The sequence below is a fragment of the Drosophila albomicans genome, chromosome 3 (genome assembly GCF_009650485.2).
Source record: "Drosophila albomicans strain 15112-1751.03 chromosome 3, ASM965048v2, whole genome shotgun sequence".
NCBI lineage: Eukaryota > Metazoa > Arthropoda > Insecta > Diptera > Drosophilidae > Drosophila > Drosophila albomicans.
The window spans coordinates 4453442-4471505 of NC_047629.2; the positions used below are offsets into that span (position 1 = coordinate 4453442).

An 18064-nucleotide genomic window follows, 5' to 3' on the forward strand; every position below is an offset into this window, starting at 1 on the left:
AAGCAATCTAAGTTGAGAAATATAATACTTGAATAATGATTCAATTCATAGGCTTTACTTAAAATATATTGGGGAGTATTATCAACAGAGTATAATCAAGAGAACTCATTTGACACAACACAAATTTGTTTATTAATAATTTAACAAGTTATGAATATATTATATTATGTAATAAAGTCCCCGAAATGTTTGCAGAGTATTTCATAATTGAATTCCATCTACCTTGTTTGTCATAATTTACTCAACTTGCTTTAATAGTTGCTCTGTCAGATTGTATGTGAGCATTCGTTTGCTGGCTTTTTGCCTTACACACAATTGCAAATTGCTTATTCTCATTTTTACTCGTAGTTTGCTTTCTGTTGTTTGCATAAATTCTTTTGGGCTCAACGTAATCCTAATTTGTGGTAGTATAACTCCTGGCTTGACAGGATTGTCAAATAAAATACCAAAAAGCATTACTCTTGCTCAAGGTAAAATGTGAGATGAAGCATTTGCCTAATTTATTGATGGCTTCACAAATCCTAAAAGACATTTTAATAAAAAAATTGCAGAAAATAATTGAATCAGGGTTTTTGTGTACGAGCAAGAAATCAGCCTTTAAACAAGCTGATAAATTGAAATTTTTGGTGAAAAGATGGCTTTGAATTATGTAGTTTATTTTATGCTTCAACATAGAAAAAATGGCTTGTTAATTTTTATAAAACTGAAAAGTTTATTGATTTTGTGAATTGTGTATAAATTGCAGTCTTTATAGTTGAGTCAGTCAGTATAAAGAATTTAAAATAATATATTGAGGAAAATTTGTGCACGTAAAAGTAAATGAATGTTAAGTTTAGCTGACATTCCCGCATGAATTCTACAGTCCGGTATGGTTGAAATTCTATTGGTTCAGTGTCCGAAGAAGGAAGGTCCTTTTGGAACGTACATATACTCTATATGTATGCACATACCACATCAAAGCTGGGTTGAGTAAAGTGGAGCATTTTATAGTTAAGCTGCATTCCCTTTTATAGCACTTGTTGTTCTTTGCCACCCGAACTCCCTAAATGCCTAACTGCAGGGGACCCCGAGCAGCTTTTTATTTTAATTTAGCTGCTTCAACTAATGGATTTGGGGCTTACGTAACTTCAACACTTTTGCTCTTGTTGCTGCCACTAAAAAGCCCGCCCTAGTTACGCCCACATTTGGCTGTAGCATAATAGCAACAACAGCAACAACAACTTAATTTGCATTTTTCAGAATGAAGTAAATATGTGCTCGCCATGTAGTATATAGTGATGTGTCTACAGTTAGTGGAAACTATTGTTGTACGTGACTTAGAGCGTTGACTATGTGCTGCTTTTAATATTAAGTATACGCAGTGCAGACCCCGCATTGTATGTATGCGTGCTTAAATTACGAAGTGTACAAAGTGAAGCAAAGTCTCTAATGACCACTTTGAGGGTTTAAAATGTGCGACAGGCATTTACCGCATAAATAACACTTGTTCGGGAGGTGAGAGGGAACCTGAAGCAGGGTTCTGCTTAAAAAGGAACCGCAACGCGGACAGGATAAAATTAACTTATTCATTAGCAAATGGCAGCCTGGGGCATACTTTGTACATACTTATACCCTATACTACATGTCCTTATACCTTATACCTTCAACCTTCGAGCTCTGTTTTAATTAAAAACAAGTAACAGTTGATTATCAAACAATGATGTACTCGATAATTCCCTGTACTTCAGAAATAATTGAAGAGTGCAAACTTTAAAATAAATTCTTATAATTAATGAATATTGTCAGTTATTGTAACAAGACTAACAGCAAAAGAAATGGTAAGTGAGTCAATTATTTGTACTTTCCAACAGATATACTCTTCTTTATTTCCAAGGTAGAAACGAGGTGAATTCCAACAATGCAAGGTTAAAAGTGGCTGGTAAATTGCATAAGCAGAAAATTCTCCTCACAGACATTTTGATAAGCTGACTGACTGGCTCACTTTTTTTTTGAATACATAAATATATTTAGATTTGCGTCTGTGTCTGTGTCTGTGAGTGTTACACAATAAGTTCTAAGGTTGTTCTTCCTGCTGTTTGGCATCCCCTGACTTTATTGTTCTTTTCCTCTTTTTCGGAATAACGAAAAAAAGTTTAATTAAGTTTTCAAGTTTATTTTTAGCATGGCCCATTGTTTGCATGCGTTGCCTGACTAACAACAGCAACAACAATAATAATAATAATAACAACATTGCAAAACAACAGAAATTGTGTTGGCTGTTATTTATGACAGCATTTAGTTGCCCATTTTTGACATGTTGCAACGTTAAGCGTCATGAAACATTTTCGGAGGTCTTACAACGGAAAAGTTGCACACTGTGATTATTTTTCCGGAAATTTTCTTTTACGAGAGGTTAAACACAAAATAATTTTAGTTAGTTATTGGTATATTAAATTTAAATAATTAAATCATTCCAAGCCAAATATTTGTTATTAAAGCGTTTAGAACTATATAAATCATAAATGAATACTTTGGACACATCTTTATAAATTTATAGCCAGTTCCGTTTTATATACATCTCAAAGAATTTCACAAATTATAATAGTATATTGTGTAAATTGTTATGCATTAAAAAATCTATAACTATGATTTCATTAAATTTAATTAGTAAAAATGCCAGATGTTTTTTTTATATTATAATTTGTGAAGACATTTCTCACAGAATTTAAATGGTACGAGTATTCATTTTTATTAAAAAGCAATTCAAATATTCTTTGTTGGTTACAAAAAAAAAAACGTTTTTTGTAAAAAATTCAAAACTGTCTGTTTTAAAGCGATAAATTGGCAACACTGTTGCGGAAAGCAAGTCATTAAAATTTGACAACATTGATATGTCGATAATCATTATCGATTTATTAATTTGTTTTTGTATTGTATTGTCAAAATAAGTCGCTGTCGTTTGCTCTGAAAATTGGGTTAGTCACGTTGCTAAGAAATTGTTTAACAAACTGAAAAAATAATTTTAGTGGATTTCAGGTAATAGGAAAAGTAGTATTTCTACTAAAAAAATAAAAAAATTTATATTTTTTATAATTTAATTTATAATTGGAATAATAATATAGAATGACGATGCCCAAGAATTCGGTGACCCACAACACAGATCAGATTGCATTGTCATACCTCTTGGACAAGGTGCACGATGATATTCTCGTCTCAACCGATAGTTATCACTTTCGAAAACCAATGAAAAATAATGGAGTTCAGAAAAACATAGATTTGCAAACTATTGGGCAGAACGATTACTTGCAGGACATTCAAAAGATTGTGGACAACTGTGTGAAATGCAAAGGCGATGACGCAAAACACACGATCTGCGCCAGAAATATGTTGGAGCATGCGCGCATTAAGATGAAGGAGTCCGAGCATTTCTTCATTCAACTTGAGGCTAACATTGTGCAACATCTAAAACAGGCAAAGGCAAATTACTGGTTGCGGGTACGACTCTGATACAGATAGCGAATAAGCTGGAAAATGTAAAAGTATTATTGCGAGTTTGTTGTCTACTCTATCTCAGTCGTCAGATCTAACATTTCTGATTGTATATAAATATATATATGAAGCAGAAAGCATTTCTAAAGTGTTATAAATTGTTCGAATATGAAAAAATGGCACGAAAGTAGCTGGTAGGCTTCAATTTTTTTAAGACTTCCTTGCCACATAAAATTGTGCAAGATTTAACCTTTACAAGAGTTTAAAATGCAATATTTCAGTGTCAATGTAGTTTTTCCAGCAAGATAATCGAACTAATTTCCATCTAACAAAATTGGATATCTTCCAGTTCCTTTAGCATTAAATTGTAATTTTTCAAGTTGCCACAAATTGGAAGCCGAATTGAGCAGAAAACCCCATAACAATGCTGTTCAATTTGCGAAAAGAATTTGACAATTCATTTTGATTTTCGAACAGAAAACCAGAGGCTTTCAAGGCGAAGACAGCTCGTTTTTTTTGCAGGCTGTCAAGTTGAAGTGGAATTCATCTTTGCTCAAATTATATTCCAGAAATAGCATTCACATCAATTTAACAAAATCGATAGAATAGTAAAGAATATTAAGACGGAAAATCTTTAAATTGTATACGTTATTAATCAAAATTCAATTCCAAGGTGAAGACAGCTGGTATTTTTTTTTAAATGGAATTCAAATTATATTCCAGAAATAGCATTTACTTCAATTTAACTAAATCGTCAGGTTAAGAAAATTAAGACGGAAAATCTTTAAATTCTATAAGTTATTAGTCCAAATTTAAAACCTTATATTTTAAATCTTATGTAAATAACGATATGCTTAACCAGGTGCAATTGATGTGATTCTATTTTGCAGAATGCCCCTGATTGCCATTTCGTTAACGTGTCAAATTGAACACGTTTTTTCTGCAACGAGCAGGACGAAAGTTTTAGCACACGTTGCGCAGTAGAACTTTACTTATGTACAACCGATACGATTCAGTGAAGTGCGAAATATTCTCGCTGCGATTTGCATGTTCACATAAAAAAGAGAGGAGCGCTTAACAGAGGCAGGGAGGACAGGAGGCAGTTGTGTCGAGTTGGCGCCGCACATAAATGCAAATACTAATGGAACACTTGGTGTTCCACCAAGACCGAAGCCGAAGTCGAAGCGTGAAGCGAGAAGAGAGAAGGCGAAATACTGGTGTAGAAAGTGTGGCATACATTTAGGCGCCGTCGTCATTGCATGCAAATGTTTGACGTTATACAATAATAAAAGCGTCGTCCGAGCACAGAGAAAAGAAGAGAAGAGCGAAAATATTTTTAGTCTTTCTTTATTTGTGCTCTCCCTTTATATTTTTTTATGCGTTTCGTTTTGCATATTTTCTTGTTCGATTTTTATGGCAGCGTCTGCGACGATGTTTGAAAATGTTGCGCAAATATTTGCGCTTTTATGTGCATTTTCCAAGTGAACCGAGTCCGCTCTGCACGATTCGTTACCTTGAATACCCTGTTTGAAGCAGGAAAAATAAAAATATATGAATGCTCTGCACTGTTGCATGTCAATAAAATGGGATTTATGCTCCTTAGAGTTGCATTTATATAATATGCTTTGCCACACATTACTGCTCACTAGAGGGTATCGCTAAGTCGTTCATTTTGGCAGTCTGCAATCTTTTTATGCATCTAGAATTTGCTTACGTTTTTTTCTGTTGCTTTTTATGATTTACTTACGCTTTGTATTTGTTCTCTCATTCGTGTTTGTATTTGTGTTTGAGCTCTTGTTGGTATTGGGTATTGGCAGAGGTATTAGTGTAGGTTATAGGGTATTGGTATTGGTATTGGTGCTGCTGCTGGGCGTAGGGCAATGGGTGTTGGATATTGGTATTGCAAAAGGTAAATTGGATTGAGAAATTGAAATCGCTTTCACAGCGAAAGAAAAATGTTGCGAAAAAAGAAGCAAATATGTTCTTGTTCTTATTTGTCTCATTGCTCATTGATTTTATGTACTTATATACACGTAGTCACACTCCTCCATACATAAGTGCATACTATGTATATTGAAGAGCTAAGGAAAGAGATAGATGCGCAGTGTAAACCGTGGACTAGTTGATGTAAGCCAAAGCATTGCACAAATATCGGTTAAACAGTTCATTGAAATTGCTTGGCTTAGATTTTCTCAGATTCGTGGAAGAAGTAAGGAAGGAGGTATATTGAGTGCACCAAAAAGAAATTTATATAATTTTATATTGAAAACAAGTAAGACAGTTACAGCCGAGTCTTAACATTGAGATAGCCTCTAACTATTTTTAGTAATAACAACGTTGTAAAATTTTTAAAATATACGAAATTCATATATTGAAAAAATACTCCAATTTTATAAAGGCTATATTTGGTATATTTACATAATCCTACATTTAAAATATACCATAGAGTACAAAATATACCAGACTATCTTGAATAACTTATAACACTTTTAAGTGATTGCAACAAAATTTTCAGAAATCATAAGACTGAGAGTTATGATGTTGTAGTGTAGTGTTGTTGGAAAATAATATAGCTCTATCTGTTATCGCCTCCAATCTTTATGTGTTCATACGCTCAGAAAGACAGACGGACAAAGAATATATGATAAAGAAAATATATACTATTTGGGGCCGTCACAAAGTATTAATACCCTACTACCTAATGTGGAAGGGATATACAAAATCTGATATAAATATATGCGGTTCGAATAGCTGGATAATTTTGGATTTTCAAAATTCATGAAACTAAAGGAATATTCGATTGATTCTCGAATTCTTTATTCTAGTAATTTTGGTTTAATTTATTATATAAATCTTTTAAACAGGGGCAACGTAAGAAATTATTCCTAAGTGCATGCTAAATAAACTTTGGCAAAAATCAAGAATCACTTTTCAGCCAAGTGTACTTGCGTCTCGTGAGATACAAGAAACATTAAAATTATAAATTACTCTTAATGTATTGTAAATATAGTCCTGATCTCTAACTATGTTATGTTTTAATAGTCAATATGTGAAATTGTTAATATACAATTAGGTTAAGCTGCTACACCGGAGCAGTATTGTAATTTTTACAACCTGAATAAACTGAATAAATAATTAAATATATAAAATAATCTTTTTTTCTGTCTACTAATCTTGCCTCCAATCAACATGCACACATTCAAAATTATGCTGTGAAGCATGTACATCACTTTCGCTCTTTTTCACTTTTCATAATTATAAAGTTACTGGTTGATCTCATCATGTTCCTTCGTCCATATGATCTCATGCCATTTCCGCGTTAACTTCAATGCCATCCATTATAGAAGTCATTCGCTTAGCGTCCCATTAAAGGGGCCTCTGCATAATTTAGGTAGCTTCTGCCTGGTAGCAGCTAATTAACATCGTCTGATGTGTCCAATTCGCAGCAGCTTTTTAACAAATTACATGTTTCGTGTGCTCAGAACTCCATAGACTAATTAATGCGCCCACTGCAACAAGGCAGGCTTGAGCAAAAAAAAAAAATGTATAAAAAATCGTTAACTGAGATTATGTCGAAGTATGCATACCCTTGGATATATTACAGACATAAGTTATTCATATGAAGAAATTAGTTCATTCTTATATTGATATTCTCTTTGAAACAGGTTTCCAAATTTGAAATATAAATACTATAACAAATTTCAAGTTTCATTTTGGTTTAGAAAGTGTATACAAAATACACAACCATGAGAATAATTGCCACCGTTTTACTTTAATTAATTATGACGTCATCGAGTTTCTATTCCCTGTTTCAACTCACGAGGTGGCCAATTAGGAAAAGTCGCTTTGCATGCGACGTCATTTGGTTTGACAATTTTCGAGTAACATGGAAAACGTTTTTGGCGTTGACTATGATGAAGTTTTGCGGTCCGTCGCATATCCAATTTAGCTCTAGCTAATTTCTGAATAATGGTTCTAATCGGTTCGGTATAAGTGAAAGTGCTACATGGATATGTTAATTCGAAAATGACATTAATTTATGCTGCCTCAGTTCTTGTCATCAGTTATTTGCTGACGTAATTGTTGCAGACGTGTGTTAAGCTAACTTTCATATTAGTGTTAGCTAATTGAATTACTAAAAATACGCTCAGGTGACCATTGCATTTAAAATGTTTGTTTTCATTTCGTTCAAAATCATTTCCCATTTTAAGCAATTATCTATAAAGCTATTTAGAGAACTTTGTCAAAACTACTTATATGACATATATAATATAATATGTCTCTTATTTGTCAATTCATCTTTCAATAAACTTTTGAAAATTTGTTTAATGATTTTAAACAAACCAAGGAAACATTGACAAATTGTTCTCATATTTGTTTACTTTTAATTATGTAATTCTTACTTATTTGCTAAAAGATTCTGCTGAAATTTATCATAAAAAAAAAAAATTTCAAATATTTTTTACTGAAAATACTGTAAATTATATTCCTTAAATTATATGTTTTTTTTTTTAACATATTCAAGTAGAAAATGCCAAATTGACTGATCTTTTTCTTACATCCCTTTTTATAACAATGCGCTCAATTAAATGAAAGACCTTCAAAAAGTTAAACAAAACATTTCTAAACATAAAGATTTTTAATTATTTGGTACGAATTTGTTGTGTGTGTATACAATATGGGTGAGTTTGATGTACATATGTATGTATGTATGCATGTATGTTTATGACTTAAGTGCAGCATGACGCTTTGAGCTGATCTTTGATCTTAACCAAGAATAGTTTAACTAGAGACTAAACCAAACCCAAGACCAAGCACAGTATGTAAAAGTCGCTCAGTAGTTACGACCCATGACACGATCTAAATCATTCCAGCTGCAGGAATAATCGATCTGCAACAGACCCTTCTTGCTCAAGCCAAATTTACGGGCATAAATTCCGGCGTAGAGCGACGAGTCGCTGGGTGAATCGCATGACTGCATTGCGGCCGCTCTTCCGCCCGCCAGAGTGCCGTAGAGCGTGGATGGGGCGGCATAGATGAGAGAGGTCGCCTGCTGTTGGCACTCGGCACAATCCGGTAGGCTGCAATAGGGCATCGTAGCATAGGGATTGCAATAGTCATAGGCGGGCGAGAGCGGCGGTGGTGCGGGGAAATCAATCTGTGGTGCTGTCAGATTGGCTGCCATTGACTTGGTAGCTGCGCTTCGCTTGCGTCGCGGATGCGGCGCTGTGCCGTATCCTGTGCCATAGCTGGGACGCTTCTCTTGACTGGGCATGGGACGACGCTGCATTGTGGCCGCTCTTCGTGGCAGCGGCATGGAAGGCATCTCATCGCCGCCGATGGATGAGTGCTGCTCGGTCGAGCTGGCACTGGATACACCTATAAAAGAGATGCGAGTATTATAATCGAGTAAGAAAACTACAGTCGAGTGTGGTCAACTGAGAGATACCCTCGAAAATATATTAAAAGATTTATTTGGTATGTCAGTATTCTACGATAAGTAAGAAAGCGATAGTCAAGTGTGCTTGACTGAGAGATACCCCCAAAACATTTTCAGCAAAAGCAAAATAGCTCAGAAGTACTATCAGTATCAAAAAAATACGGAAATATATCAAAAGATTTATTTGGTATGTCGACATACTACAATAAGTAAGTCGAGTGTGCTCAACTGAGAGATACCCCCGAAACATTTTCAGTGCAGAAGCAGTATAAGTACCAAAAATATACTAAAATATCATATATTAAAAGATTTATTTGGTATGTCAATATACTACAGTCGAGTGTGCTCGACTTAGTGATCCCCCTAAACATTTTCAGCAAAAGCAAAATAGCTCAGAAGTACTACCAGTATCAAAAACATACTCAAATATATCAAAAGACTTATTTGGTATATCGATATACTACAATAAGTAAGAGTGTTCCAGTCATGTATGCTCGACTACCCAATAACAGCGAATATTCTAAACAAATACTAAAATGCTGAAGTGCTTTTTTTCAATGTTCATTCAAAATATATCCATAGGCCACATGTATACCAGATTCAACAAAAGCAAAACAGTGTATTAGCGGTATTACCGACACTATTTTACAAATTTGCCATTCAAAATATACTACAGAGTACACTATATACCAAATGGGTAACCAAAACAGTTGCCTTCCAAATAAAATGATTATACCCGCTACCCTTAGGGTAGAAGGGTATTACAACTTTGTACCGGCAGGAAATGTATTCTTCATCAGCATCAACAGCCGAGACGATCTAGCCATGTCCGCCTGTGTGTCTGTGTGTCTGTATGTAGCCGTATGAACACCTAGATCTCAGAGACTATAAGAGATAGAGCTATAATTTTTCGACAGCATTTGTTATGTTTACACGCAAATCAAGTTCGTTTGAAATTTTTGTCACCCCCACTTCCGCCCCCGCAAATCAACAAAAATCGAAAAACAAGCGTAATTTTAAAGCTAGAGTTGCGAATTTTGGTATATACAATGACAACTATAGTAATTGTGATTCCTGGTTGCGATCAGATAAAAATTGTGGAAGTTATTAAAGAAATACGTTTGTATAGCCAAAAACGCCTACTTAGTTGCTTTGGCTGATAATCTGGTATATTGTGCCGTCTATTAGGTATATGGTATATTTGGAATGTGGTATTATATCAATGTACCAAATATACAATTTGGTATTTTTAGTATTTTTTGTATTTTGGGAAAAATACCGCAATATTTTGCTTTTATTCAAAATGGGTAGCGGGTATCTCACAGTCAAGCACACTTGACTGAAACTTTCTTACTTGTTTCTTCTAAGATATTTCTCATTAAGAATATGAAACAAACTTAATCTTTGTGTCAACAAAAATTGAAATTCCTTCCCGGTCGGACGGACAGTCAGACGGATATGGATATGTATAGTATAAGTGATTGCTAATTCAATTCATTGAATTCACCTCCATAGCCGTTGTAAAGCTGCCGCTGCTCGGCATACAGATCCTGCTCCGGCTGGTAGTCATCGTCCAGATGCAGCTGCCTGGTCATGGTGGCCATATAGTCATCATAGCGACTAGGTGGTGCCCCATAGAGTTCACTGCGTGCCGCATAAATCGGTTCCTTGTGCAGCATGCTGCGACTGCGACTCTGACTTTGGACGTGAGTTGGGAGACGACAGCACTCCAGCTGACACTGATTACGTGATACGCGTCTCGTGTGTGGGCGTGGCATGGTGGAGGCCATGGTCAAGCCATTGCCATAGCCATAAACTGGCGCCGCCGTTGGACTTGGCGACTGCGATGCCTGTTCGTAGTCCAGAGCCGTCTCATAGTCGGGCACCGCAGCTGGGGCAACATCTGTGTCCATTTTCTTGCGCACATAATCGTAATTCTCCAGATCCCAGGGATCCACATAGCAGCGCTGTGAGGGCAAGAGAGTCGTCCCATAAATATCCTCTGTGTTGTCAATGTTGTAGGGTGATTCCACCACAGGCAATGCCTGTTTGGGACCCGCACGACGTCGTCGCGGAGCTGTTTGACTGCGTTCCCGCATTCTGCAATGAGAGAGAGCATAAAGAGAAAGAGAGGAGAAAGAGTGTTAGCTTAGTGCGTAACTGGTTATATATAATATTTTCAATGGCTCCGCTTATGTAATGCGTGCGAAGATTGTGCGGCACGTCGTCTTCCGCCACTCATCAGGCATCAACCAGTTGAGCTGGTAAATCTTGTCCCCACAAATCTCTTGATGTTGCATGCCACACTATAAATGTCTCGAGTTCATGTAGCTGCCACCAGCTCACCTTCGCCTAACAGGTGTTACAATTTATGCATTTGCTAACTCAATTTCAATCAGATCTCTCGCACAGCTTGTCGTTGGGTTTTGCCAGTTGCCAATTTGGATCAAAAACAACAGTGTTCGATAAAACTTCAATTTTCTTCATTTATATGCAGATTCATTGTGTTTCAAATAAAACATAAATATCTACCATGATTGACTTTTTACTTTTTAGGTTTCATGTTTTAAAAGCATAAACTTTTTCTATCAAAGCTTAAACTGTTGCTCGACTGTCAAATACTCCCTTACTTCCAACTAAATAATATAATGTGAAATATAATATTTTGTATTTAAAAAAAACAAAGTCAAGATCAAATTCAAATTATTTACTAATAAAATATAAAATGTAAGGGTATTTATATATTAAATAGTATATTAACGTTACTGGGAAAATATACTAAATGTGGCCATGGGCAACAAATCCGTGAACTCTTCTTCTGCCTCTTACAGAAATATATTTAGCAATAAATGCAATTGACACCAAAAATTGTGCAAAGCATTGCATAAATTTAATTAAAATATGCATGTAAATCGTTCGTTTGGAAAATCAAATACTTTGAATTCAGGTTGTCAGTGCAGGTGATAACCGGATGTGTCATGTAAAGTTGATTATCTTTTTATTGAAATGACAGTTTATTAATTGAAGCTATTTAAAATCCTTGTCACATTAACATCATAAAATTTTATTTATTCAGATAAATAAGAGAGAGGCGAGTTTTTCTCAAAACTATAAATATTAGTTCATGTTTGTCTTCATATCAACTTTTAATATATTACTACATACTGTCAATTTATCAAGTGCTGTTGTTATTTTATAATAATATTCGATTAAATAAAACTAGATCAATTCAGATGCTGTTATCAGATTCAATCGCTTCCTAAAAATAGTAGTTTTAGTATTTTTCTTGTATTATTTTCTTAGTTGTTTTGGTCGACACTCTGGTATATTTTGCATTTTATGGTAGATATGTAACAGTACATTAATATACCAAATATATAATTTGGTATATTTCAGTTTTTTTTTCGTATTATTAATTTGGTATATCCTAAGAATAATACCGCATTGTTTTGCTTTTATTCAAAATGGGTATCGATATCTCACAGCCGAGCAGACTCAACTGTAGATTTCTTACTTCCTTGATTATTATTTCGGTATATTATTTTGGTATATCTTAAGAATAATACTACAATATTTTGCATTTGTTGAAAATGAGTAGAGGATATCTCACAGTCGAGTACACTCGACTGTAGCTTTCTTACTTGTTTTTAGTCTAGCCTGGAGCTCAAATATCAAATCTTAAGTAGTCTGGTTACAAAATTATTTTAATATACATAAGAAGCAATTTAATGTGACGAATTGAACGCATTCAAACTAAAGTTGCATAATTAATTTATTTAACATGGAATATTAGTCATTTAAAGGCCTTGATATAATGAGTCTATAATAACTGAATTTCGATGATATGCAAAATTTGAATGTAACAATCAATCATTTTATGATATTTTGGATAACTGAAGAGAAAAGAGTTGAGGTACCCAAAAGAAATATTTAAGCGAGCATGTTTAGCTATGAAACTTAATAAAATAAGGTTTAAGATTTGTGCATCTGGGATAAAACACACGTATATATCATGTTTATTTTAGGTCCAATATCTAGTTGAACATATAATATTTGTTTTAGCATCAACTCGCTGTATATTTTTGATTTATTGGCCACTCATCGTATTGTTTGATTTTTTGCTTAGCATTCAATTTGAAATTTTGAAATATCTCAGAGATATTGACTTTTGGTTATTGGTCATTGGATGTTTGGGTTTATTTGTGCCCCACGCCCATTTGGCTGAAAGTTGTGCAACTTTTGCAGGCATTCGCAATTTTTGTGTTCATTTGCATAGTTTTTATTTTTCATTTGGGTTTTTTTGTTTTAATTTCTTGGGCGATCGATTAACATTTCTATGGGTTCCATGTCCAACGACCAACTGACAAGACCCCATCAACAACAAACAACAACCAACAACCACCGAGGGTGACAACGAACTTTTCTCGTTGTTGTTACTATTGTTTATGCTAGTTTTTCTTTTGTTTTTCAACAAAATATTTATAAAATACACAAAGTAAATTGCAATATAAACAATGCAACGTGACTTTGGTTTGGCACGCAAATGAAATTGTCTGGCAACGACTATTTATATAGCAAACACGACGACTATCAATGCGAAAAAGCAACAACAATCAAGACAAGAAAAACCCATATAAATTGATATCAATAGATAGATAGCTACAAAAATGAGAAATGGGAAACTCGCACGTTTAGGTATCGATGCACGCAAATAAATGGAATCTCGTTACTAACAATTTTGATTTATTTCTTTTAGCAAAGCTGTTCAGTGGAGCATGGAATAAAAGTACTATTCGTACATACAAAAGCAAAGACTCGCATTCATCAGCACAAACACACACAAGTTGTGCAGCTGATAAGTTGCATAAATGCATATTACGTATACGGCGAGTGTGCCCGACACCAACAATGGTTGTCTTGGAACCCATCTGTGATTATCTCTCTTTTATATTATATAGCTCATATTCATTTACATAAACCTATTTACGGATAGTCGGTGTTCTAATTCAATGTCTAAACTAATTGATAGTCACAAATGCAGAAAAATATTGGTCTTACTATACTCGATGATCTGGTCAACGTTGTTCTCATTTACATACCAAATATGTCAAGTTTATGTTTGCCTTTTAGCCACATGAAAAATCAACTATTGCATTCAATTCAAGTTTATTGATATTGGAGATACTGCATATTCCAAACGATATTGAGATATTGCATATAATGCTTTCAATATCTATAAATTTAGTTTGTATCATAAATTCCAAATAACTGGCGCATTTTTATCCATATTTATAGCCTATATTCAACGTGTAACATATTAAATAAAGATTGTAAAATTTTAAGAATATATAAATCACTGCAATATATTTGTATTAAGTCAAAAGCCTCTGCAGCCTGTGCTCTAGAAATAAGTTAGTGTTTTTTATTGAGAATAATAAATTTAGTTTCTATTATTGCTTAAAAAATTAAATTTTTAAACACCGTACTTGTACTTTGAAGATTTTAATAAATCCTAAGTTATTTCATTGCCTTTGTTTACTTCTAGTTATTAACAAACAACTGCTGAAATAAATATTTAAATTTATTTGTCGACTTTTCAATCCTTGTCTAACCAAAGATATTGTATTCTTATTAAGTAGACAATACTTTGAATATTTTCAATAGTATTAATAAAATAAGCAAATGTAAGTGCTTCCTCAATTTAAAGTAATATTTTATCATATTTAAATGACATTTATTTCAAACATACTCTTTTTTAGTCATAAACAACCGAATATAGTTGATTATTATTCTAATTATCTGCATATTTTGACAACGACTTAAAAAGTTGAAGCCAAAAAAACTTGTTTATTTTAGACACATGGTCTAACGACCTTGCGAATTATGCAAAATGAGCATCTTGAAAGTTGAAATTCCAAAGTAATGAATAATATTAATTAGCTGCGTGAAATCATCCAAGTTCAAAAGCTCAACGGTCAAAATTGACGTTATGCTATTATGTTTATTATTTATGACTACAAGATAACAGATAAGTGCCCTAAAAATATAATTCATAAATCATCTATTGACCATGATTTGTTTTAAAGATTTAGATTATTTTACTTAGCTTCACAAAGAAAAGAAAAGAACAAAATCTCTTTCAGTCGATCTCTAAATAGAACATAAAGAAATCACTTTATGAATGGTGTGGAATGTTTTCTTCTGATTTACAGAAGTTCCTCAATCTTTAGCAAATCGATTCCAATCACGTTTCCAGCTGCGCCCTAAAAAAAAATACATCCAGAAGAACGACAAGTGTCTGAAGAGTGACTCAGAAGAGTCACTCACAAATGCCTGGGCGTATGACAATTGCCAACGTATCCATCATTAGCCATGAAGGTACCCAAAATGGTCTTCTTCACAATCGAAATGCAACTGAATCCCACGCGATCTACAACAAGCCCCTGCATAAAGTCGGAAATCAACCCACCAACAGTTGTTTGCTGATGAGCATCTTTCTATATGTAATAACATAATACTAAATTGTGCTTCTTATTGTATTATTTTTTGTTATGACTTTCTTTGCATTTGACACACTTTGCCATTCCGAGATATTCATTCACCTTTTAAGCTTTGTTTAATTTGGTTTCTTTAGGGAATCTTTTTCTATTTTTTGGTTGTCACTTTTGCTGTTCTTTTCTATTTTTTTGAATCGGCTTGCGAATTCTAAGCATGTTTCAAACGCGGCACATAGCACATAAGCTTAGCAGACATGTCAAAAACAAATATTGTTTTTATACGAATAACATTGATGTGAGCCGCACACGCACAACCGATGAATGTTTCAAGCGTCGCGCATGCGCTGCCGTTAGCGCTCGCGTCTTAACTGACTAGACAAGCTGCTTGCGGTCTTCGAGTTCGCGATCGCAACGTGCCGAAGAAGTTCGAAAGACATGTTGCGCTTCGAACGAGGTTTGAATTTGACTTGTTGCGTCCGTAGCAAAGTCTGCGATATTTGGGAATTCATTGAGGAGCTGCGGAGTTTGAAGTTGTAACATGTTTGGTTCGAACTTTGACCTAACGCATTCAAAGCTCGGTTTTAATTAATTAACAACCCATTTAAGCCACAGTTAACTGATTATATCACTGTCGGGGACTGTCAGAGGTGCGCTCGCCTCAAGACCCATTGATATGTAAATTTGCACCCGTAATCGCGGCTCTACGAGAAACCCAGCAGCCAAGTTCAACTTGTGGCCCCAAAAAGAAATGAGAGAAATTACATAATGTGCAGCAGCCTTTAAACTTGAACCGACTTAAATGTGGGAAAAGGGGGAGTGGACTTGAATGATTCGGCAACAATCTGCCAAATACCAACCACAGTTGTCATCTGGTATTTGTAATGTGTTCACCACACCCCTCCCCCCAACTCCACCTCATGATATTTTACAAACAGAAAATAATTTATGCACATTTTTTTGGTTTGTTTTTTCTTTTACCATATATTTATTTTACCTTTCAGTGCGCGTTATTCATTAACAAAAGCAAATAATTGGCTCGGCAACAACAAAACTTTCACTTTCAATGTGTTGGCGGGTTTCATTGATTTGAGCCGTTTATCTAGCATTTGTTAAGCTTAACTTTTGGAGACTCTCGATGCTTTTAATGTACATATATTGGCCAGGTTAGTTATTTCATTTGCTGTTTTATGACAGACAATTGTAGTGTAAATTGACAAAGCTATTTGTGTCAATTAATTAAAGCAAAGCACTTGATTTATTTTCTAGGAAATTCAAATGGAAATTATGTGCAGTTTTAGGAAAAATTAATTTATACGATTTAAGCTGTTCAAATTAACTTTAGATCATTGTTCACTATGGTTCAGCTATATTCATAGTATTTTGATTAAATTTAGATAATGTATTGCATGAGGTTTTTTTTTTTCAAATCATGTTAATTGAAAATACTCCTAAATTAAGAAATAATTATTTTCATTTGCTATTAAATATTATGTAACTTTCATAATTGTTGTGATTGATGTGAATAATTTATTAAATGAACATTTCTTTTCATTTCAATATTAGCAAATAATTATATAATACTTGTCCAACTTATACTTATATTAATCTTTTTTAATATTCGTCGTTTTTATATTAAACAATTATTACTCAATGTACCCGGTATTAAAGCCTTGTGCTGGTAGGAAATGTATGTAACAGGTAGAAGGACCGACCCTATAAAGTATATAAATAAATTGCCGAAGTTATTTTAGAAATACTTTTGTATGGGCAAAAACGCCTACTTACTAGGAGTCTTAGTTGCTTAGGATGACAATCTGGTATATTTAGCACTCTATAGTACAATATATCTTGAATGTAGTACCATATAAATATACCAAATATGCCATTTATTTGTTAGTATTTTTGTGGTATCCTATTTTGGTATATTTTGAGAATATTACCGCAACATCTTGCTTTTATTGAAAATGGGTAGCGGGTATATCACAGTCGAGTACACTCTTTTGTAGCTTTATTTCTTATTTATGTTTTCAGTTTAATGTTTAAATGTAAATAATTTATGTAGTAATATTATTTGTTTCATTTTTTAAACAATAATAATAAAAATAAAATAAATCATCGTTTAGCCTTGAAATATCTTGCAAAATTCATTTATAATTTATCATACATTTAATAATTGCCAACTGACAAAATTGAGTGCTATTAAAATCTTGTCAGCCAATTTGCTATGTTCGAGTATGCAATTCGAAATAGATTAAACAAATTACAAAAACAAATCGAATAAATAAATGAAATTGATCAGCATTGTCACTTGAAATGGAATGCAATATTTTTTTTCTAAATCTCTGCGAAATATGTATTTGAGCAATTTGTGGGCTTTAACTATAATAAAAAGAGTTATTTCGCGTGTTCTAAATACCTGTGTTTGTTCGTTTATGGAGCTGGTAAATGGTGCACACAGTTATGAGTGTACGTGTGTGTGTGTGGGGCACAGGAAACCGGTTGCAGCTGGTGCACCCAATAGGCCCGCAGCAGCGAGGGGCAGCCCAGGCCAACAGCTGCCTCACATGTGTTCGGCTAACAGCTCGTTGATCTCTGCTCTAATTTTTGCGAGACGACTTTGGCATTGTGCAACATGCGGCATGCTGCGATATGGCGTTAG

The 18064-nt window shown here is 34.1% G+C and overlaps 2 protein-coding genes across 2 annotated transcripts; one reads left to right on the forward strand and one right to left on the reverse strand.

The window, feature by feature from the left end:
• The first annotated feature begins 2898 nt into the window (after positions 1-2898).
• On the forward strand, positions 2899-3569 carry LOC117569407 (uncharacterized). Its single transcript, XM_034250543.2, has 2 exons — positions 2899-3015; positions 3102-3569. The coding sequence occupies exon 2, from the start codon at positions 3103-3105 to the stop codon at positions 3484-3486; it is 384 nt and encodes a 127-aa protein (XP_034106434.1). The 5' UTR covers positions 2899-3015; position 3102; the 3' UTR covers positions 3487-3569.
• A 4457-nt stretch (positions 3570-8026) lies between these two features.
• On the reverse strand, positions 8027-15760 carry LOC117567037 (uncharacterized). Its single transcript, XM_034246744.2, has 3 exons — positions 15511-15760; positions 10416-11008; positions 8027-8847 (listed from the first exon to the last, which is right to left on the reverse strand). The coding sequence occupies exons 2-3, from the start codon at positions 11005-11007 to the stop codon at positions 8303-8305; spliced, it is 1137 nt and encodes a 378-aa protein (XP_034102635.1). The 5' UTR covers position 11008; positions 15511-15760; the 3' UTR covers positions 8027-8302.
• Positions 15761-18064: the final 2304 nt, after the last annotated feature.